Source organism: Cebus imitator, unplaced genomic scaffold (genome assembly GCF_001604975.1).
Source record: "Cebus imitator isolate Cc_AM_T3 unplaced genomic scaffold, Cebus_imitator-1.0 Scaffold45, whole genome shotgun sequence".
In the NCBI taxonomy this organism is placed as follows: domain Eukaryota; kingdom Metazoa; phylum Chordata; class Mammalia; order Primates; family Cebidae; genus Cebus; species Cebus imitator.
In genome coordinates, this window is record NW_016107360.1 from 10,958,650 (window position 1) to 10,976,695 (window position 18,046).

Consider the following 18,046-nt stretch of genomic DNA (forward strand, 5'->3'; position numbering starts at 1 on the left):
TCAGCAATATTTAAGCTTATTCCAGTAAGCATATATTGTTTGTAAATAAAGATTTGAAAACTCAGATTTAGCAGCTAGAGCAGTGGCTCAAGCCTGTAATCCCAGCACTTTGGGAGGACAAGGCAGAAGGATCACTTGAAGCCAGGAGTTCAAAACTAGCCTGGTCAACATAGTAAGACTCCATTTGGGCATGGAGGTGCATGCCTGTAGTCCCAGCTACTCCGGAGGCTAAGGCAGGAGGATCACTGGAGGAGTTTGAGGCTACAGTGAGCCAGGACTACACCACTGCATTCCAGCCTGGACAACAAAGTAAGACCCTATCTCTTAAAAGAAAAAAAGAAATCTAAGACTTATCAATAACAAAAAGGAAGTGAACAAAGAATATGAAATAATCACCTGGTGTGGCTTGTTGTGTTTGCCTTAAGGCGAGCTCCTCTTCACAGATCCCCTTGGAGGGTTGCCTCTAAGACCTCCTGTCTAACTCCAGTGGTAGAGATCATCTCAAGCCTACTAGCCTCTTCAAAGTCCAGGTCCAAAAAGATAGAGAAGTCCCATAAAAGTGTTTCCACTTCTTCTAAAGCCACTCGTAAATTCCAGACAGTCCTGGAATTGCTTAGCCTTGAATTACCTCAGGATGCCTGGTTCCCTTTACAGAAGGTCCAATCCCACATCCACAGGTCTTTTCCTTTAGCCTCAAAAGAACATCCTTATCAGAACAGGATAAATCAAGTATTTGCACATCTACAAGGTATTTTTAGAAACCTCTTCCTTCCAAGATAGTAGCTCATGAAAATAAAGAAAATGCTTCCTTCCTTTTTTTATCTTCCTGGCTTGCTTATTTCCACAAAATGGATAGAACTTCAATACCACCCCTTGAAGGAAACATGACAGGCAAGTCCAGAGCTAATCTCTTAACCTAGAAACATTCTATGTAATCCTAGTTTCATGTATGTAAGAAAACCTATGTTGTATCCATAAAAGTGAATTAACTCATATGGAGCATAGGTTATGAATCTTTATAATTAAGAGATATGAATAAAAAGGTGATAAACCAAAAGTTGTCTATTACATCCTGGTGGCCAGGGTTTCACAACCTCAGCACTATTGGAATTTTGGGTTAGATAATTATTTGCTATGGGTGCTGCCCTGTGCATTGTAGGTTGTTTAGCAGCATCCTTAGCTCCTACCCACTAGACATCTGTAACACACGCATACACACACACACACACCCCACACACACACCAGTTATCCAGTTATGATAAACAAAAGTGTCTCTGGGTATTGCCAAATGTACTCTGGGGTCAACATCTTCCCTGGTTGTGAACCACTGATGTAGCTCCAGTTTGCAAAAATGAGTTATATTATCTCACCACCAATGGAAATACATGTTTTGTGTGCACACAGGTATTTTGGGTTTAGTATGTGTTAAACCATCTCTTGTAATGAAATAATTTGCAATGCCAGTGGCAACATAGAGAAAAGCTATATGACAGGCAGAATTGTATTCCAAAGCTTCATATTATATTACAAAACAACATACAGAATACTACAAACAAATATTCAGCAAAGACACATTTTTGTTCAGCAAAGATAAAAATAATCATTATATGTGTTTAGTGACCCTATTTTATAAATGATTTCATTTTTTTTTATAACTTCAGATAACCCTCTCAGCAGAGTTTAGAGCTAAAACCATCTATATTAGTCTGTTCTCACACTGCTAATAAAGACACACCCAAGACTGGTTATTTTATAAAGCAAAGAGATTTAACTGACTCACAGTTCAGCATGGTTCGGGAGGCCTGAAGAAACTTATAATCATGGTGGAAGGGGAAGCAAACATGTCCTCCTTCACATGGCAGTATGAAGGAGAAGAAAGAGTGCCCAGTGAAGGGGGAAGCCCCTTTTAAAACCATCAGATCTTGTGAGAACTATCACGAGAACAGGATCGGGGACACCACCCCCATGACTCATTTATCTCCACCTTGTCCCTCCCAGGACATGGTGGAGATAATACGGGTACTACAATTCAAGATGAGATTTCGGGGGGGACATAGCCAAACCATATCACCATCCAAAAATTTAACTCTAATCTAGTTATCTACTTGGGAAAAACTATTCCCACAATATTACCACATTGATAACTTTGCAATTCAGCACCATAGTTTAAGAAAAAATGTTAGCAGGCTGCCTAGACTAATGATATTAAAATACTGAATATATGTGGTTCTGTGAAAGTTAATTGACATCTTTCCATTGCATTCCAAAGAAGAAAGGAGAAAAATTGGTGAAGTTAGGATCTACCATCAATCACTTAAAACAATGTTAATGCCAGAGACTGCAGGGTCCCCTGTCACCTTGATATTAACTTAATAGTATGAGTGCTAATTATTCAGGAGAAAAATAAAGCCAAAATGTATTTTGGGGGCCTGTAACCACTTATTGATTAAATTAGCATTTGTGTCCATTTGCTGTAAACTACTTCAAATTAAAGTACCCAAACATTGTTCTTTTATATATATATATATATATATATATATATATATATATATATATATAATAGTCTCATGGAAAAAAATTTATAGCTGCATTTTACTTTATGTTCCATTTCGGATGCAGATAGTTGGACTGAATAAATTTAAAATGTAATTGAATAGCCAAAGGATAAAAATATCCTTTTCTGACTCAGAATAGTTCAATCTGTCATTGTAATTAAAAAAAAAAATGAATTCACACTTAAAAAAAATAGGTTAATGGAATAGAAATTTGTCTTCCTGTTTTATGTTGCCCTCTCTCCTCCAGTCCACTTGCCAGAAGACATTTCAAGTGCAATTCCTCTGAAAGCTACAGATTTAATAGGTTAATGAATGGCTACCATTTTTGTTACTAGGCTGGATTCTATTCAGTTTAGATCTAGAAAAATCTTTTTGTTGTTGTTGTTTCTGCACAACTTGCTGCCGCTAAAGAAAACAAATCAAGTGACATGGTAAGTACAAGCGAAGAGCAAAGAGGGCTGGTTTCTGCAGCAATTTCCCAAGTATTATTTTCCCCTTTAGAGATTCAAAATGAGACAAAGACACTCCTCTGTATCTCTAATGAAAAAGTGAGCAATAAATTTACAAATCTGTGCTAAGGCAGATGAACTCATTACCATGTTATGAAACAGTTTAACACACTTTGATCAATATATTAGCTGCACAAACACAAAGATGCTATAATATTACAATGTAAGCAAACATGACTGGCCTATGCTAATAAACATTAAGACATAAAAGATGTAAAACCATTAGGATATTTGGAGAAAAGCCAAATACTTTTAATACTCCTCAGAAATGGCATTCTCACAACTCTTTTGTACATATGTATATATCCCCTAAATACAAAGAAGTCTTACAAATTTATTACTATTCTTTTACGAAGTTAGTTAAAAATAAATGAACAAGAAATTAAAGAGAAGGTACTGCAATAAAGTTTGAATATTCTAACTGAAAAACAATTACAATGAAACAATTTAGATTCCTGTTGAATTATAAACATGTTTCAAGGGATATTTTGCAATGCAATTTTTTTTTTTTTTGGAGACAGAGTCTTACTCGGTTGCCCAGGCTGGGATACAGTGGCTTGATCTTGGCTCACTGCAACTTCTGCCTCCTGGGTTCAAGTGATCCTCCTGGCTCAGCCCCCTGAATAGCTGAGATTACAGGCACCCACCACCATGCCCAGCTAATATTTTTTGTATTTTTAGTAGAGATGGGGTTTTACCATGTTGGCCAGGCTGGTTTTGAACTCCTGACCTCAAGTGATCCACCCACCTCGACCTCCCAAAGTGCTTGGATTACAGGCATAAGCCACTGTGCCTGGCCCAATGTAATTTTTAACACAATGTTTTCTTATTATTATTCTTGAAACTGAAAACACTGCAGGTTTATTTCATAGTTTTTTTTTTTTTTTAATACACTTACTAGAGAAAGAGCTTTCCTTTCTCAAAAAAAGAGCTTTGTGATTTAAAGTAGCATGCTAAACACCTAGATTTTTCTTCAAATACATTTGTATACTTCATCATACCTCATCTTTCAACTAAGAGGATTTGTTTTCAACAATGTGTAATTGACAGAAAATTGTGTTGAAATTGTAGTATTATTTAATTCTGGGAATTTAGCCAGTCAGATATCAGAGATACATAGTTCTTTGTACAGAACTGGAAAAATATCAACAGTATGTAAATGTACTTACTGCTTTTCCATTTTTCGAACTCCTCTATCAAAAGTATACTCAAATTTCACAAAAGTGAAAGCAATAGGCTTAATTCTTGTCCTGGGAGACAATTTTTTAAATTAAAAAAGTTACCTTCCTAGTTTTAGATATTTAATCAAACAAAACCTCTAACTCTGAGACACCTTTAGGGCCTTTGCTAGAAAAATCCCTTCTGTAGCTGCTGGCACAAACTTGACAAACTTGCTGAACTGTGCAGATGTGGAAGCAGCTCTCAGTTACACTGGGGAAGAAAGAAGAACTAGACATTCCACAGCTGCCTGCAACAGTTTGCTTCCCAGGGGCACAGCTGCAGGCTCTATCAAGCTCAATCACTTTGCACAGCAACTGGGGATCCCAAGCAGGGACAAAGAAATCCCAGAGCAGCTTAAATTTCTCCCAGGACCACAGCAAGAAGTAACACTACTTAAAGAGTAACCAGTTACTTCCAACAATTATGTGGAGGATGGGGGAACAGAATGAAGAAAAATATCTGGATTAAGAGAAAATAAAAGATGTTTCATATTTTTAAAATTTCAAGCTACTTATAGCAGATCTTCCTTAGGTCTTGGTTATGAAAATAACTATGAATATTTGGTCTTTATTCCTGATCAATTTGTTTTTTCTTTAGTGGTGGGGAGAGAATAGCCAAGTTGAAAAAAATACAGAACTTGAACAGTTAATTCAACAATTATAATGTAACCCATTTATTGCAGGGTTTTAAAAGGATATAATGACAGTAATATCATGTTTAAAGGTACTCCATGCTTCCATTTTATGAGTATACATTGTCACAAGTTCTTTTAAACATCTTAAAGACTAAAATAATTGTATTAATGATATGGTATGACTAAAAACAAGCAGCCAGGGAATATTCTTCCCTACTTGAGGATAACTGATGCTACAGAAGATGTCATTTCCTTAGGGCAAACCAGAAAGGAAGGGCTTAATAAACATGTAGTTCCACTAAATAACTGAAATACACAGATCACTATTCCTCATAAAATTACACTTTTATACTAATCGTCTGGGGTAGTAAAAGACGGTATGTAGATGCATATGTAGTTTTTATATCTTAAGTTTATAATACTGTTAAAATTATTAACTTTTACTTGGTTAGAAAACCATTATTGTACCACCACATAAGTACTTGGAAGAATTCACCAGATACAGTAATAAAAACAAAAATGACAGTGATGTTACAAATAATCGTGGGCTCGCTATGATCAAGCACTGTGCTGAGAGCCTTCGATAAATCACTTCACCTACCCTTCCCAATAATATTATTTCCATTTTATAAATGAAGAAATTAACTTATAAAGTCAGTTATGGCACAGCCAGAATTTAAATTTTTTTTACTCTAATATCCATACTCTTGTTATTATGCTTTATAGTACTGAAAATGACATTTGTATGTTAATTTAGAACATTTTAAGTATTTTTGAAATCAATTTTAAAGGTTTACATTGTATCATTAAATTGTTCTATTCAGAGAAAAATGGCTTCTCTACATGAGATGTACTAGTTAAATCTTGCATATACTGCTTATCATACCTTTTTCCTCTCTAATTACTGATTTTTTAATAGCCAGAAAAGCTCATTTCAACCTAGAGTATTAGTAATATAACAATTTCCTGAATGTTTTCATGTTTCCTAAATTTCTTTTTATTTTGGATTGATCCTTATGACCACAATTAGCTAACAGATAATTAATTTTATGTTATGTAACAGACACTAAGGCATGTAAACACTAAACTAGGCCTGAGTATTTGGAATAAGAAAACTTTTTTATTTCATATTGATGCTAAAATAGCAACAGGAAAACATGAAGCCTCAGAAGGCCTTTGTTTGTAGTTCAACAACATTCCTCTAAGACAATGCAATATACTATAAACGAAGAGAAATATGAGGCAGAAGTTGATGACATATGGGGTATGCATAGAACTTCTGGTTAATGGAAGTTCCAAGATGTAAAATAAAAAACAATGTGTGAGTTGGTGGAAAAAACTGTAAGGCAAGTCAATTTTTTAATTAAAAAATTATGTAGCATTAACAATGCTAATAAGCCAAAAGTCCCAAGAGATTAGGATTGTATCTGCTTCATTTTAATGTTTCATTCGCTTTTCATAAGTTACATCTACTCACTTCAAATATCTCAAGCAGAACCCCTTTTGTAAAATAGTTTTGAAGATATTCTTTGTCCTTGTTCTCAATAGCTCACCATTTTCTACTCAAATTGTCAATCTGAGGAAAAATCACACATACACACACACACACCCCTAAAATCTTTAAATGAATCATCAGAAAGTAAATACCTGGAAGTTCTTCATAAATTTCCTCATCTATTGGTTGACTGCTTGTTGGTGGATTGTTTATTGGTAGAGGATGATCAACATCATCATATAAGTCTCCTCTCTCATCATAATCCTCAGGAATAATATCAGATTCCATATCTATAAAATACATTTCATGAAGTAAATTTTAAAAGAATGCAGAAGATATTTTAAAAACTATAATTCATAAAAATGCAGCCCTACAAAGTAACAATACTGCTATGTGTTATCCTTAACTAAAAACATGTTTAAAAATTGTTTTGTAAATATGTGAATTTTAAAGTAAGCGAATTGGTACTTATAGAAAAGATGCTTTTTGAAAGCTGAAGTGAGTGTGTCTGTATTAACAGCAGTCACATTCATGTGGTCATTCTCATAGAAGTCAGTAAGCTTTGTATATGAAAACCCAAACTACTCAGTTATTTAGTATTTGACGACTGTGATAACTTGTACAATTGATTTCTCTTACCTTGCAATACAAATTTCAGCTGCTGTACCCATTCCTCAGCATCTTTCGGAGAAGCGGCTGTAAACTAATAAAAAACAAACAATAAAAATGAAAATCACCACGGTAGAAATGAAAGGTATGTTGTTCTTAGCATTTCCTTAAGACTATTAGTAATTCTTTTCATGTCTATGGGAACTTTTCTTGCAAGGATGCTTCTTATAATGTACAGTTAATTTTGACAAATTTATGTAATTGAAGCAGAGGATGATGAATTTGAAACTCTGATCAGCAGCTGGCAGCTGTGCAGGAAAAAAAGCTGCTTCTCTTCATCAATGTCAAAGACAGAAGTGATGAGCAAAATTTGCCCTTGACAATTAGAAGACACCCATGAATTTCTTTAGACTGCTGGATACAGTTTTCTTAAAAATGTTCTTGTCAGATTCCAACACACTACCTGACAACTTAATTAACTGGCTTTCAACTGCAATCTCAGATATTTAAAACTTATTAAACATACATTCCACATTGATGCCTAGCTGATAGCTCTTGAATTGCAGAGCTGATATGTACCTTTACCTTCATTTTCTCCCACACTCCTAGCAATACAATATGTATTATCACTCTGATATTTTTCTTTTGATAATTTTACTTTTTCTGCTATATATTTCTTTTAGAAGATCACATAGTTATATTAGATATAAATGCAACACGTTAACTAACTGATAAATTATGTATTCTCTTTATCATTTTCAAGAAGATAATGTTTGAACTAATCTGAAATTTAAAAAAAATTCCTCTTAGACTATTCACTTCATAATGTATTTAAACAGCAGTATTTTTATTACCGTTAACATGTCAGGGAAAGTATTAATCAAAACATTTTATCAACTTAATTTCAAGGCAACATAAAAACTACAACCTGATATATACGTTTATCAGGAGCAGAGATTTCAAAACAGCAATCTTTCTTCCCATCCTTTCTTAGAGTGTTATTCATTCTGACACTGTAGCCATCTATTGCGAATTCACCTTTCTGTTGTTTGTCTGTAGAAGATAAAACCAGTTAGAATTTCATTTATTACATATTAATGCTCAATTATCTTTTATTTAAATTTTCTTTGTCAATTCTTGGAAATAACATTTTTTGGTCATATTGCTTTAGTAATACAATGGTTAGATAATGTTTTTAGAAATCATTTTTAATTCTGAAACATGGAAGTATTAGGAATGATTGGATTTAAGAAGGAGGTCTGCAGATTGTGGTCTTTTTCAGAAGGAAGTATGGAAACATGACACTTTTGGGTAGGGAAAATTCAGGAACTAGAACTTAGAACTTGCTAGACAAACTCACCACAAACTGTGGCTCTTTCAGATTTAGTAGGGAAAATCTGTCCAGCTGAAAACTTAATGGGCTTTATTTACTTAACAGTAAATTCTCATTTCACTTACCCCTCCCCAACACCACCACTAAAAAGAACCTTCTAAAACAAAACTTTTCATTAAAAAAAGGTCCCCTAACTTGGTACAAATCTAACTCTAAACTTAAAAAGCAAACCAAAACTAAACTACTAATTACGAAAAACATGTGAAGGTAAAACAAACTATAAGGATAGAGAAGAGCGGTAAAGCAGGTACAGAAGCATTAGTTACCAAAAAAAGACGGAACGTTTCTTAACCAGTCGGTGAACAGTTGAACGAGTAAAGCACATTTGAATCTCACATGATGAAGGCAAACAATCATCTGAGCTTTGATCAGATATTATTTTAAAGACAAATAAAGTGGGAATATAACAAAGTACTTAATATTCTGAAACTGAAAATAAAATTAGCATTCCTACTTCACCCAATCATACCATTTGATAGAAAAATTGCACAGATATAGGCTTATTTCCTATATTAACAAACAATATTAAAACCACGAGTGGGGACAAACTCTTTTACTGAGCTTGGGGTAAATACGGAAATGCTTTCATGTTGTGGCGTGTGCTTTCTCAGTTCGGTGTACCAATAAAAGATTTATCTCCTTTTCTTAAAGACACAAGTTAAATGCCTGAAGTAACTAACATGCATTTTTAAAAGATCATAGAGATCATATCTTGTTCAAAATATCGAATGAGAAAAAAAAAATCCCAGTTCCTGGGAAACTCTAATCATATTTAGTCATAACTTACATCTCTCCGAATGTCTGAAGAAACAATCAAAGTTTATTTCATGAAAAAAATTCTACAATAAACTCTAAAGTACTGCACAGTTTTTGTGAAAAATGTAAAGATTACAGCAGCGTTTCTCAAAGATATTAGTAGGTTTCTGTGATCAAATCAATTTGGGAAACATTTTGCTGAATTAAACAGAGTTAAGCAGTTTGTTAGTTTAGGCCTTCTTGGGGCCCTTAGTACATTTGCATACTAATTAAACTTCTAAAATAAAAATTTAGTATGTAGCATTTCCAAAAATTATTTGTCCGTGGAATCCTTTTTTCACAGAACATTTTATGGTACTCCTAGGATGTATCTGGTACTCCCAGGATATATTTTGTAAGACACCTAACTAGGAAACTATTGGGAAAAAAGTATTAAAATAATAAATAGTTAAGCATGGTTGGTTCTTCTAAAATTCTCAAAAAAGACTAAATCATTCACTCACTCATTAGACAAATTGATACCGAACACTTGAAACAAGCCAGACAGCATTATAGGTTTGCTGAGATAAAAACTAGAACGCCTTATCAGACCTTTCACACCTCCTTCCCAATGATCTACTAAATTACAAAAGGAACTTAATATTCTCTACAAAAAGTGGAAGTAATGTGAGGCAAAATATCAAAGCCATACTGGACAATTTTGAGAGATTTCCTTAAACTCTCCAGAAGAAAGAGAATTTTCAGGGACCAGATTTAGAGGAAAGCTGCTCCCTTGCTGTGCAAGGATTCAATCGCTCCACTCACTGGGTCCATTGACCTAAAACCTGTGCCTTCTACCTCCAATTTGCATCTAAAATTCTCATCAATGTAACTTAAATGGAGGTGGAAATGCCTAAGGAGTGGGAGTCTATATCTGAAGATGTAAAATCAGCACTACAAAGACTTAGTTATGAAGACTTGAGGGGAACAGATCTTTCTGGGCTAGATTATCTAATAATCTAGAAATAAGACAATTAGGCAGCAAAATTAGGCAACCTCAACTTAGACTAGCAGATTCATTTTAGCCAAACCCCCTAGAAATATGCTGTGGGGATATGTATCAGAACTTCTACTGAAAAGAAACAGAAGCCACAATCCAATTTATAGGTAAGCATCCCAGACTGTATAGACATATACTTGTTCAAGGGTAAGTAAAAGGAGGAACAGCAAATACAGATGACATAAAAATATTATGTAAAACAGAAACACAACATAGCACTTGAGAAGTAGAAAGCACAAGCAAATAGGAGACATGGAAGTAAACTTTAGTCAATTGCTTTGCATATTTTATAAGAGTAAACACAGATTCTGAAAGAGATGAAAGACAAAACAACGTAATATAAAAAGAGAAAGGGCTGAGACAAGTAGAAATTAAAATGAAGCTGGCAAAATAAGGAACAAATAGGCTGTATAAGGAAGTGGAAAATGCAGCAGCAAAACAAATGATGTATTACAAGTGATAACAAGTAGAACTAACGTTGTGGAAAATCAGATCAGATATACCCTAAAAAGCTCACTCAGCAGATAGAAAATAAGAATAAGGGGAGGGGGAAGGGTCAAAGGGAAGTATGATAAATATGGAGGGCTGACAAAAATAAAACTTAAGAAAAATGGGTTTTCTGGAAGAAGAGTAATACATGCCAATAACCAAAAAGACCTAACGAAAGAAAACATTCCATCAAAGACCTAACTCTGCAGAACAAAAGGTGCTGTTGTTTAACCAAGTAAAAATAATAAAAAGATACTAATATTTAGACCTATTCAGCTGATTGATTGTATTTGAGGATAAACAATTATGTAAACATCCAAGTTGGGTAGGGGTGTGGGCCAGAAAGATTGAAGAGAACAGAGGAAACTCGTAACTCTTTCTAATAGCTTTTGCAGAACGATAACCATGAGGTGGCCATATTTCCAATTAGCCAATACAAGACAAGAATTTCAAGACATGAAATGGGCCGACATGGCCACAAGACAACACTGCTCTTCTCCTTTCACATTAGTTTCTCTTCTGGAGAGAGAAACTTCATCATTATATGGTAAGTCATAAGAATTTACGTATAGATTAGTTCCACAGTGCTTTTTGGGATAGTTTTAAGGATACCTGTTAGCAAAATTATCAAAAATAGTAAAATGCCAATCAAATAGGAAATAAGACTATAAATTCCATTTACCCAGCACTGTGAAAGGCTAATATGTTATCTAGGTGAACTTCACAAACAGCAAAACTTATTCCTTTAAGTGCCAAACTTTTAAAAATGTTAATCATTGTGATGGAAAGCTTTCTAAAATATATACTTTCCTAACTTCTCAAACAAGTCTTTCAAACATAAGGTTGTTTTCTTAATATAGTAATATTTTGAGTATTAATTAGTTATTATATTGTGACACATTGATGCCCTCAGAATTTTTGAGGTATTTGTTCCTCTATTAAATTTCTCTCAGCTTCTGTTTCACGCTTTAACCTTACCTCTATCATGCTGTTTGAATTTAATATCTACAGAACTGAAGGCTGCCAGGAAAAACTAAATAATGAAATCTATTATATCAGTAACTTAATTTTACATAATCCTAATTCAGTAGGTTCAAGGTAAAAAGCAGTTCGCTCTGATCTCCTACAAAACAAAATGCATGAGGCTAATAAGAGCAATTTCCTACTACTTTTTCAGTGGCTTTTAGGTTTACAGCTGTGTTCTGGGTTTTTTTTTTAAGCTGTCAAAAAGACAACTCACATTTACTGAGCTTCTATATGTCAAGAACTTAATAGAACATATCTCATATATACCCGATAATAATTCTAAGCAATAGAAGATACATACTATATTCCCAACACCGATAGGAAAACAAACTTTCACCCATTTGCTCACTGTCAGACAAACAGTAAACAGTAAAAGCCAGGACCCTAGCAAAGTGATTCTAAAGCCTTGCTTTTTCAGCCATTTCACACTGTTTTCTAAAGAGGTGTTTCTCAAAGTTTAAATTTAGGAATCCCCTATGTTAGAATTATCTTGGATGCCTGTTAACACAGAATGGGCTACCACTCTGCACTTGCCATATAGGAATCTCTGTGGGGGAGTCTAGGAAACCAAATTTTTTGGCAAGCACCCCAGGTGATTTTAATACACACTAAAACCAGCGTACTCAATATAACATGAAATCAGTCAAAGTAGAGAAGATAAATGTCATTTTGCATTTCCTCCTACGACTTAGGTCAAACTTTCTCAGCTTTATGGGTTCCTCTACCTCTGCCTGTCTCTTAAAAACCTATGATGGGCTGTTCTAAATCTTGCTCTCTTCTTACATTACACTCTCACTAGGCAATCTCATCTAATTCCAAGAATTAAATTCCTATCAATAAAGTTGTGACTCAATATTCTCTATTTTTAGTACATTTTCAAAACCATGTATCCAAATCTTCATCTGCTCACTATATATGTGTCATCTCTAAAATGTCCTATAGGTTCATTGAATAGAAAGTGCCCACAATGGAGATCATCTTATCGCCACTCCCAATTGTGATATTTCCTATTGTAGCTCCCATCTCAGTAAATGGCACCTCTATTAATTCAAGCCCCCAAACCAGAAAACTGGCACCATTCTTGATTGTGCCCTTTCCTTCAACACCTTCCCCAGTGTTTCCCCCTATATCCCACTGCCACCTACCAAAATCTAAACAGACCTTCTATTTTTCGGGCAAATATACTTGCTTTTTCTCTTCTTCATCGGCTCTCAGAAAAATATGCTTAAAACACCAGCCACCCTCATACCACTTTAAATATAGCGTAAATATTGCAACTCAGTAATTCTGAATCTTTTAGCATCTGTACAAGTTATGGAAATGTATTATTTGTGGCTCCTCAGCATCCGTGCATCTTTCCTATTTTAATTCCAAGATTGTCAGGGATAGGGCCTAGTTTTCCACCACAGAAGCTGGAGGGAGGTAGATTTTCCCTGTTCCAACTTAATCCAAGTGGATGTGCCAGACTGGAACTTAAATCTCAAGTAAGCAAAAGAATCAGAGGGTTCAGAATCGATTCTAGTGGCAATGGCATTCACTGATGGGTGGCAGCGCCAGTGGCAACATCACATGTCCTCGCTGAGCAAGGCCAAGGCTAGCAGTGTGTCCCGATAAGACTCTTCATGGATTATACTCAAATTCTAGCCCCCTTACCTACCTTAGTTCTTATGTGCTTGTTGAGCCTGTGTTTAGCATTCTTAGAAATTCTGAGATCTGGTATTTTCCCAGTATTTTCTCTTTCTGCATAAACGAAGTTGGTTTCCAATGCTTATGCCAAGAACACTAACTTGGTACAAATGGCTAGCAAACAAAAATATGAAATGTGTTCAGCATTATCTACAACTTATATTTAAGAAGGCCTGGGGGGGTGGATCCAAAATGGCCGAATAGGAACAGCTCTGGAGTGCAGTTCCCAGCAAGAACAACGCAGAGGGTGAATGAAAACTGCATTTCCAAAAAAGTTATTACTGCCCACAGATCAGGAGATTCCCGGGCTGAAAAGCGCCATGAGTTCCCAGCTTGGCTGTTTCAGCCAGCACAGTGGGTCTCCGCACAAAAACTCACAGAAATCTGGGCAGCCGTTTCAACTGGCCCCTGGAATGCCGGGGAGAGAGATCTGCTCATTCAACTGAAACAAAGGGGGCTGAAACAGAGATCCAGTAATCTGGCTCAGCAGGTCCTACCTCCACAGAGACCAGCAATCTGAAATGCTCTGGATTGAGAGTTCTGCAGCAAGCACAGCTGGATCCGGGACAGTCTAGCTCTGTTGGGGGAAGGGCATCTGCTACTACGGAGGCAGTCTGCCATTACCGAAGCAGTCCACCATTACAGAGGCGATTCTAACTATACATCTACCTCTATAAAGAAAACCACAAGGAAGTTCACACAGCAGCAGGGCAGAGCCCACAGCAGCTCAGCAATGCATCTGCTGGCAGACTGTGACTAGGGTACCTCCTTGCTGGGCAGGACAGCTCTGAAAAAAGGCAGTAGCACATCAGGAACTTATAAATAAAGCCCAATCTTCCCAGGACAGAGCACCTGGGAAAAAAGGTGGTTATGAGTTCTGCTACAGCAGACTTAAACGTACCTGCCCAGATGGACTGAACAGAACAACCAAGCCCACAGCTCAGCACTTCAGCTCCTATAAGAGACAGACTGTCTCCTCAAGCAGCTCTCTGACCCCCATATATCAAGAATCAACTCATAAAGGAGAGCTAAAGCTGACATCTGGTAGGTATCCTTCTGGGACAAAGATATCAGAAGAAGAAACTGGCAGCAAACCCTTACTGTTCTGCAGCCACTGCAGGTGATCCCCAGGCAAGCAGGGTCTGGAATGGACCTCCAGCAGTCCTACAGCAGAGGGGCTTGACTGTTAGAAGGAAAACTAAAAAACAGAAATAACTTCATCATTAACGAAAAGGATGTCAACTCAGAGCCCCATCTGAAAGTCACCAACCACAAAGACCACAGGTAGATAAATCCACAAGGATGGGAAGAAACCAGCGCAAAAAGGAGGAAAACACCCAAAATCAGAATGCCTCTCCTCCTCCAAGGTATCACAACTCATAACCAGCAAAGGAACAAAGCTGGCTGGAGAAAGAGTCTGCTGAATTGAGAGAAACAGGCTTCAGAAGGCGGGTAATAACAAATTTCTCTGAGCTAGAAGAACATGTTCTAACACAATGCAATGAAACTAAGAACCTTGAAAAAAGGTTTGACAAAATGCTAACGAGAATAAATAGCTGAGAGAAGAATATAAATGACTTAATGGAGCTGAAAAACACAACACGAGAAATTTGAGAAGCACACACAGGTTTCAGTAGCTGAATTGACCAAGTAGAAGAAAGGATATCAGAGACTGAACAATCAACTCAATGAAATAAAATGAGAAGGCAAGATTAGAGAAAAAAGAGTAAAAAGAAATTAACAAAGCCTTCAAGAAATATGGGATTATGTGAAAAGAACTAATCTACGTTTGATAGGTGTACCTGAATGTGACGGAGAGAATGAATCCAAACTGGAAAACACTCTTCAGGATTTTATACAGGAGAGCTTCCCCAACCTAGCAAGGCAGGCCACTGTTGAAGTCCAGGAAATACAGAGAACACCACAAAGATATTCCTTGAGAGGAGCAACCCCAAGGCACATAATCTTGAGATTCACCAGGGTTGAAATGAAGGAAAAATGTTAACAGCAGCCAGAGAGAAAGGTCAAGTTACTTACAAAGGGAAGCCCATCAGACTCACAGTGGATCTCTCAGCAGAAATCGTACAAGCCAGAAGAGAGTGGGGGCCAATATTTAACATCCTTAAAGAAAAGAACTTTCAACCTAGAATTTCATATCCAGCCAAACTAAGCTTCATAAGTGAAGGAGAAATAAAATCCTTTACAAACAAGCAATTGCTCAGAGATTTCATCACCACCAGGCCTGCCTTACAAGAGCTCCTGAAAGAAGCACTAAACATAGAAAGGAACAACCACTACTGGCCACTCCAAAAACATACCAAATGGTAAAACGCATCGACACAATGAAGAAATTGCATCAACTAATGGACAAAACAACCAGCTAGCATCAAAATGGCAGGATCAAATTCACACATAACAATATTAACCTTAAATGTAAATGATCTAAATGCCCCAATCAAAAGACACAGACTAGCAAATTGGATAAAAAGTCAAAACACATTGGTGTGCTGTATCCAGGAAACCTATCTCACATGCAAGGACACATAGGCTCAAAATAAAGGGATGGAGGAAGATTTACCAAGAAAATAGAGAGCAAAAAAAGCAGGACTTGCAATCCTAGTCTCTGATAAAATAGACTTTGAACCAACAAAGATCAAAAAAGACAAAGATGGGCATTAGATAATGGTAAAAGGATCAACGCATCAAGAAGAGCTAACAATCCTAATATATATGCATCCAATACAGGAGCACCCAGATGCATAAGGCAAGTTCTTAACGACCTACAAAGAGACTTAGACTCCCACACAATAACAGTGGGAGACTTTAACACTCCACTGTCTATATTAGACAGAACAACGAGACAGAAAATTAACAAGGATATCCAGGACTTGAACTCAGACCTGGACCAAGCAAAGCTAACAGACATCTGCAGAACTCTCCACCCCAAATCCACAGAATATACATTCTGCTCAGCACCACATCACACCTACTTTAAAACTGACCACATAATTGGAAGTAAATCACTCCTCAGCAAATGCAAAAGAATGGAAATCATAACAGTCTCTCAGACCACAGTGAAATCAAATTAGAACTCAGGATTCAGAAACTAACTCAGATCCGCACAACTTCATGGAAACTGAACAACTGGCTCTTGAATGTTGTCTGGATAAACAATGAAATGACGGCAGAAATAAAGATGTTTTGCAAAACCAATGAGAACGAAGACACAATGTACCAGAATCTGACACACTTAAAGCAGTGTCTAGAGGAAAATTTATAGCAACAAATGCCCACAGGAAAAGCAAGGGAAGATCTAAAATTGACACTTTATCATCAAAATTGAAAGAGCTAGAGGAGCAAGATCAAAAAAACTCAAAAACTACCAGAAGACAAGAAATAACTAAGATCAGAGCAGAACTGAAGAATCTAGACACACACACACACACACACACACACACACACACACACACCCTTCAAAAAAATCAATAAATCCAGGAGCTGGTTTTTTGAAAAGATCAACAAAATAGACTGCTAGCCAGATTAATAAAAAAGAAAAGAGAGAAGAATCAAATAGATGCAATAAAAAATGGGGATATCACCGCAGATTCCACAGAAATAGAAACTACCATCACAGATTACTACAAACAACTCTATGCACATAAACCAGTAAACCTGGAAGAACTGGATAAATTCACAGACACTTACACCATCCCAAGCCTAAACTGGGAAGAAGTCGAAACCCTGAAGACACCAATAACAAGGGCTAAAGTTGAGGCAGCAATTAATAGCCTACCAACCAAAAAAGCCCAGGTCCAGATTGGTTCACAGCTGAATTCTACCAGACATACAAAGAGGAGCTGGTACCACTCCTTCTGAAATGATTCCAAACAATCCAAAAAGAGGGAATCCTTCCCAAATCATTTTATGAGATCAACATCATCCTGATACCAAAACCCAGCAGAGACTCAACAAGAAAAGAAAACTTGAGGCCAATATCCATGATGAACATAGATGCAAAAATCTTCCAATAAAATACTGGCAAACTAACTGCAACAGGACATCAAAAAGCTTATCCATCACAATCAAAGGCTTCATCCTGGGGATGCAAGGCTGGTTCAACCTACTCAAGTTTATAAACGTAATCTACCACATAAACAGAACCAAAAACAAAAACCACATGATTATCTCAATAGATGCAGAGAAGGCCATTGACAAAATTCAACAGCCCTTTATGCTAGAAACTCCCAATAAACTAGGTAGTGACGGAACATACCTCAAAATAATAGATGGTATTTATGACAAACCCACAGCCAATATCATACTGAATGGGCAAAAACTGGAAGCATTCCCTTTGAAATCTGGCTCTAGACAAGGATACCCTCTCTCACCACTCCTACTATTCAATATAGTACTGGAAGTTCTAGCCAGAGCATTCAGGCAAGACAAAGAAATAAAGGGTATTCAATTAGGAAAGGAGGAAGTCAAATTATCTCTATTTGCAGACAACATGACTGTATATTTAGAAGACCCCATTGTCTCAGCCCAAAATCTCCTGAAACTGATAAGCAAATTTAGTAAAGTCTCAGGGCACAAAATCAATGTGCAGAAATCACAAGCATTCCTATACACCAATA

At 36.3% G+C, this 18,046-nt stretch overlaps 1 protein-coding gene across 6 annotated transcripts in view; it reads right to left on the reverse strand.

Annotated features, from left to right (window-relative positions):
- Positions 1 to 18,046, reverse strand: part of SKAP2 (src kinase associated phosphoprotein 2) — a 225,285-nt gene that overhangs the window by 61,460 nt on the left and 145,779 nt on the right. For all 6 annotated transcript variants that reach the window (XM_037737925.1, XM_037737924.1, XM_017527033.2 and 3 more), the window contains 3 exons: positions 7,952 to 8,076; positions 7,054 to 7,117; positions 6,567 to 6,704 (listed from right to left, as the gene is read on the reverse strand). In XM_037737925.1, coding sequence (XP_037593853.1) covers positions 6,567 to 6,704; positions 7,054 to 7,117; positions 7,952 to 8,076 — 327 coding nt within the window. The remainder of the gene's footprint in view (positions 1 to 6,566; positions 6,705 to 7,053; positions 7,118 to 7,951; positions 8,077 to 18,046) is intronic.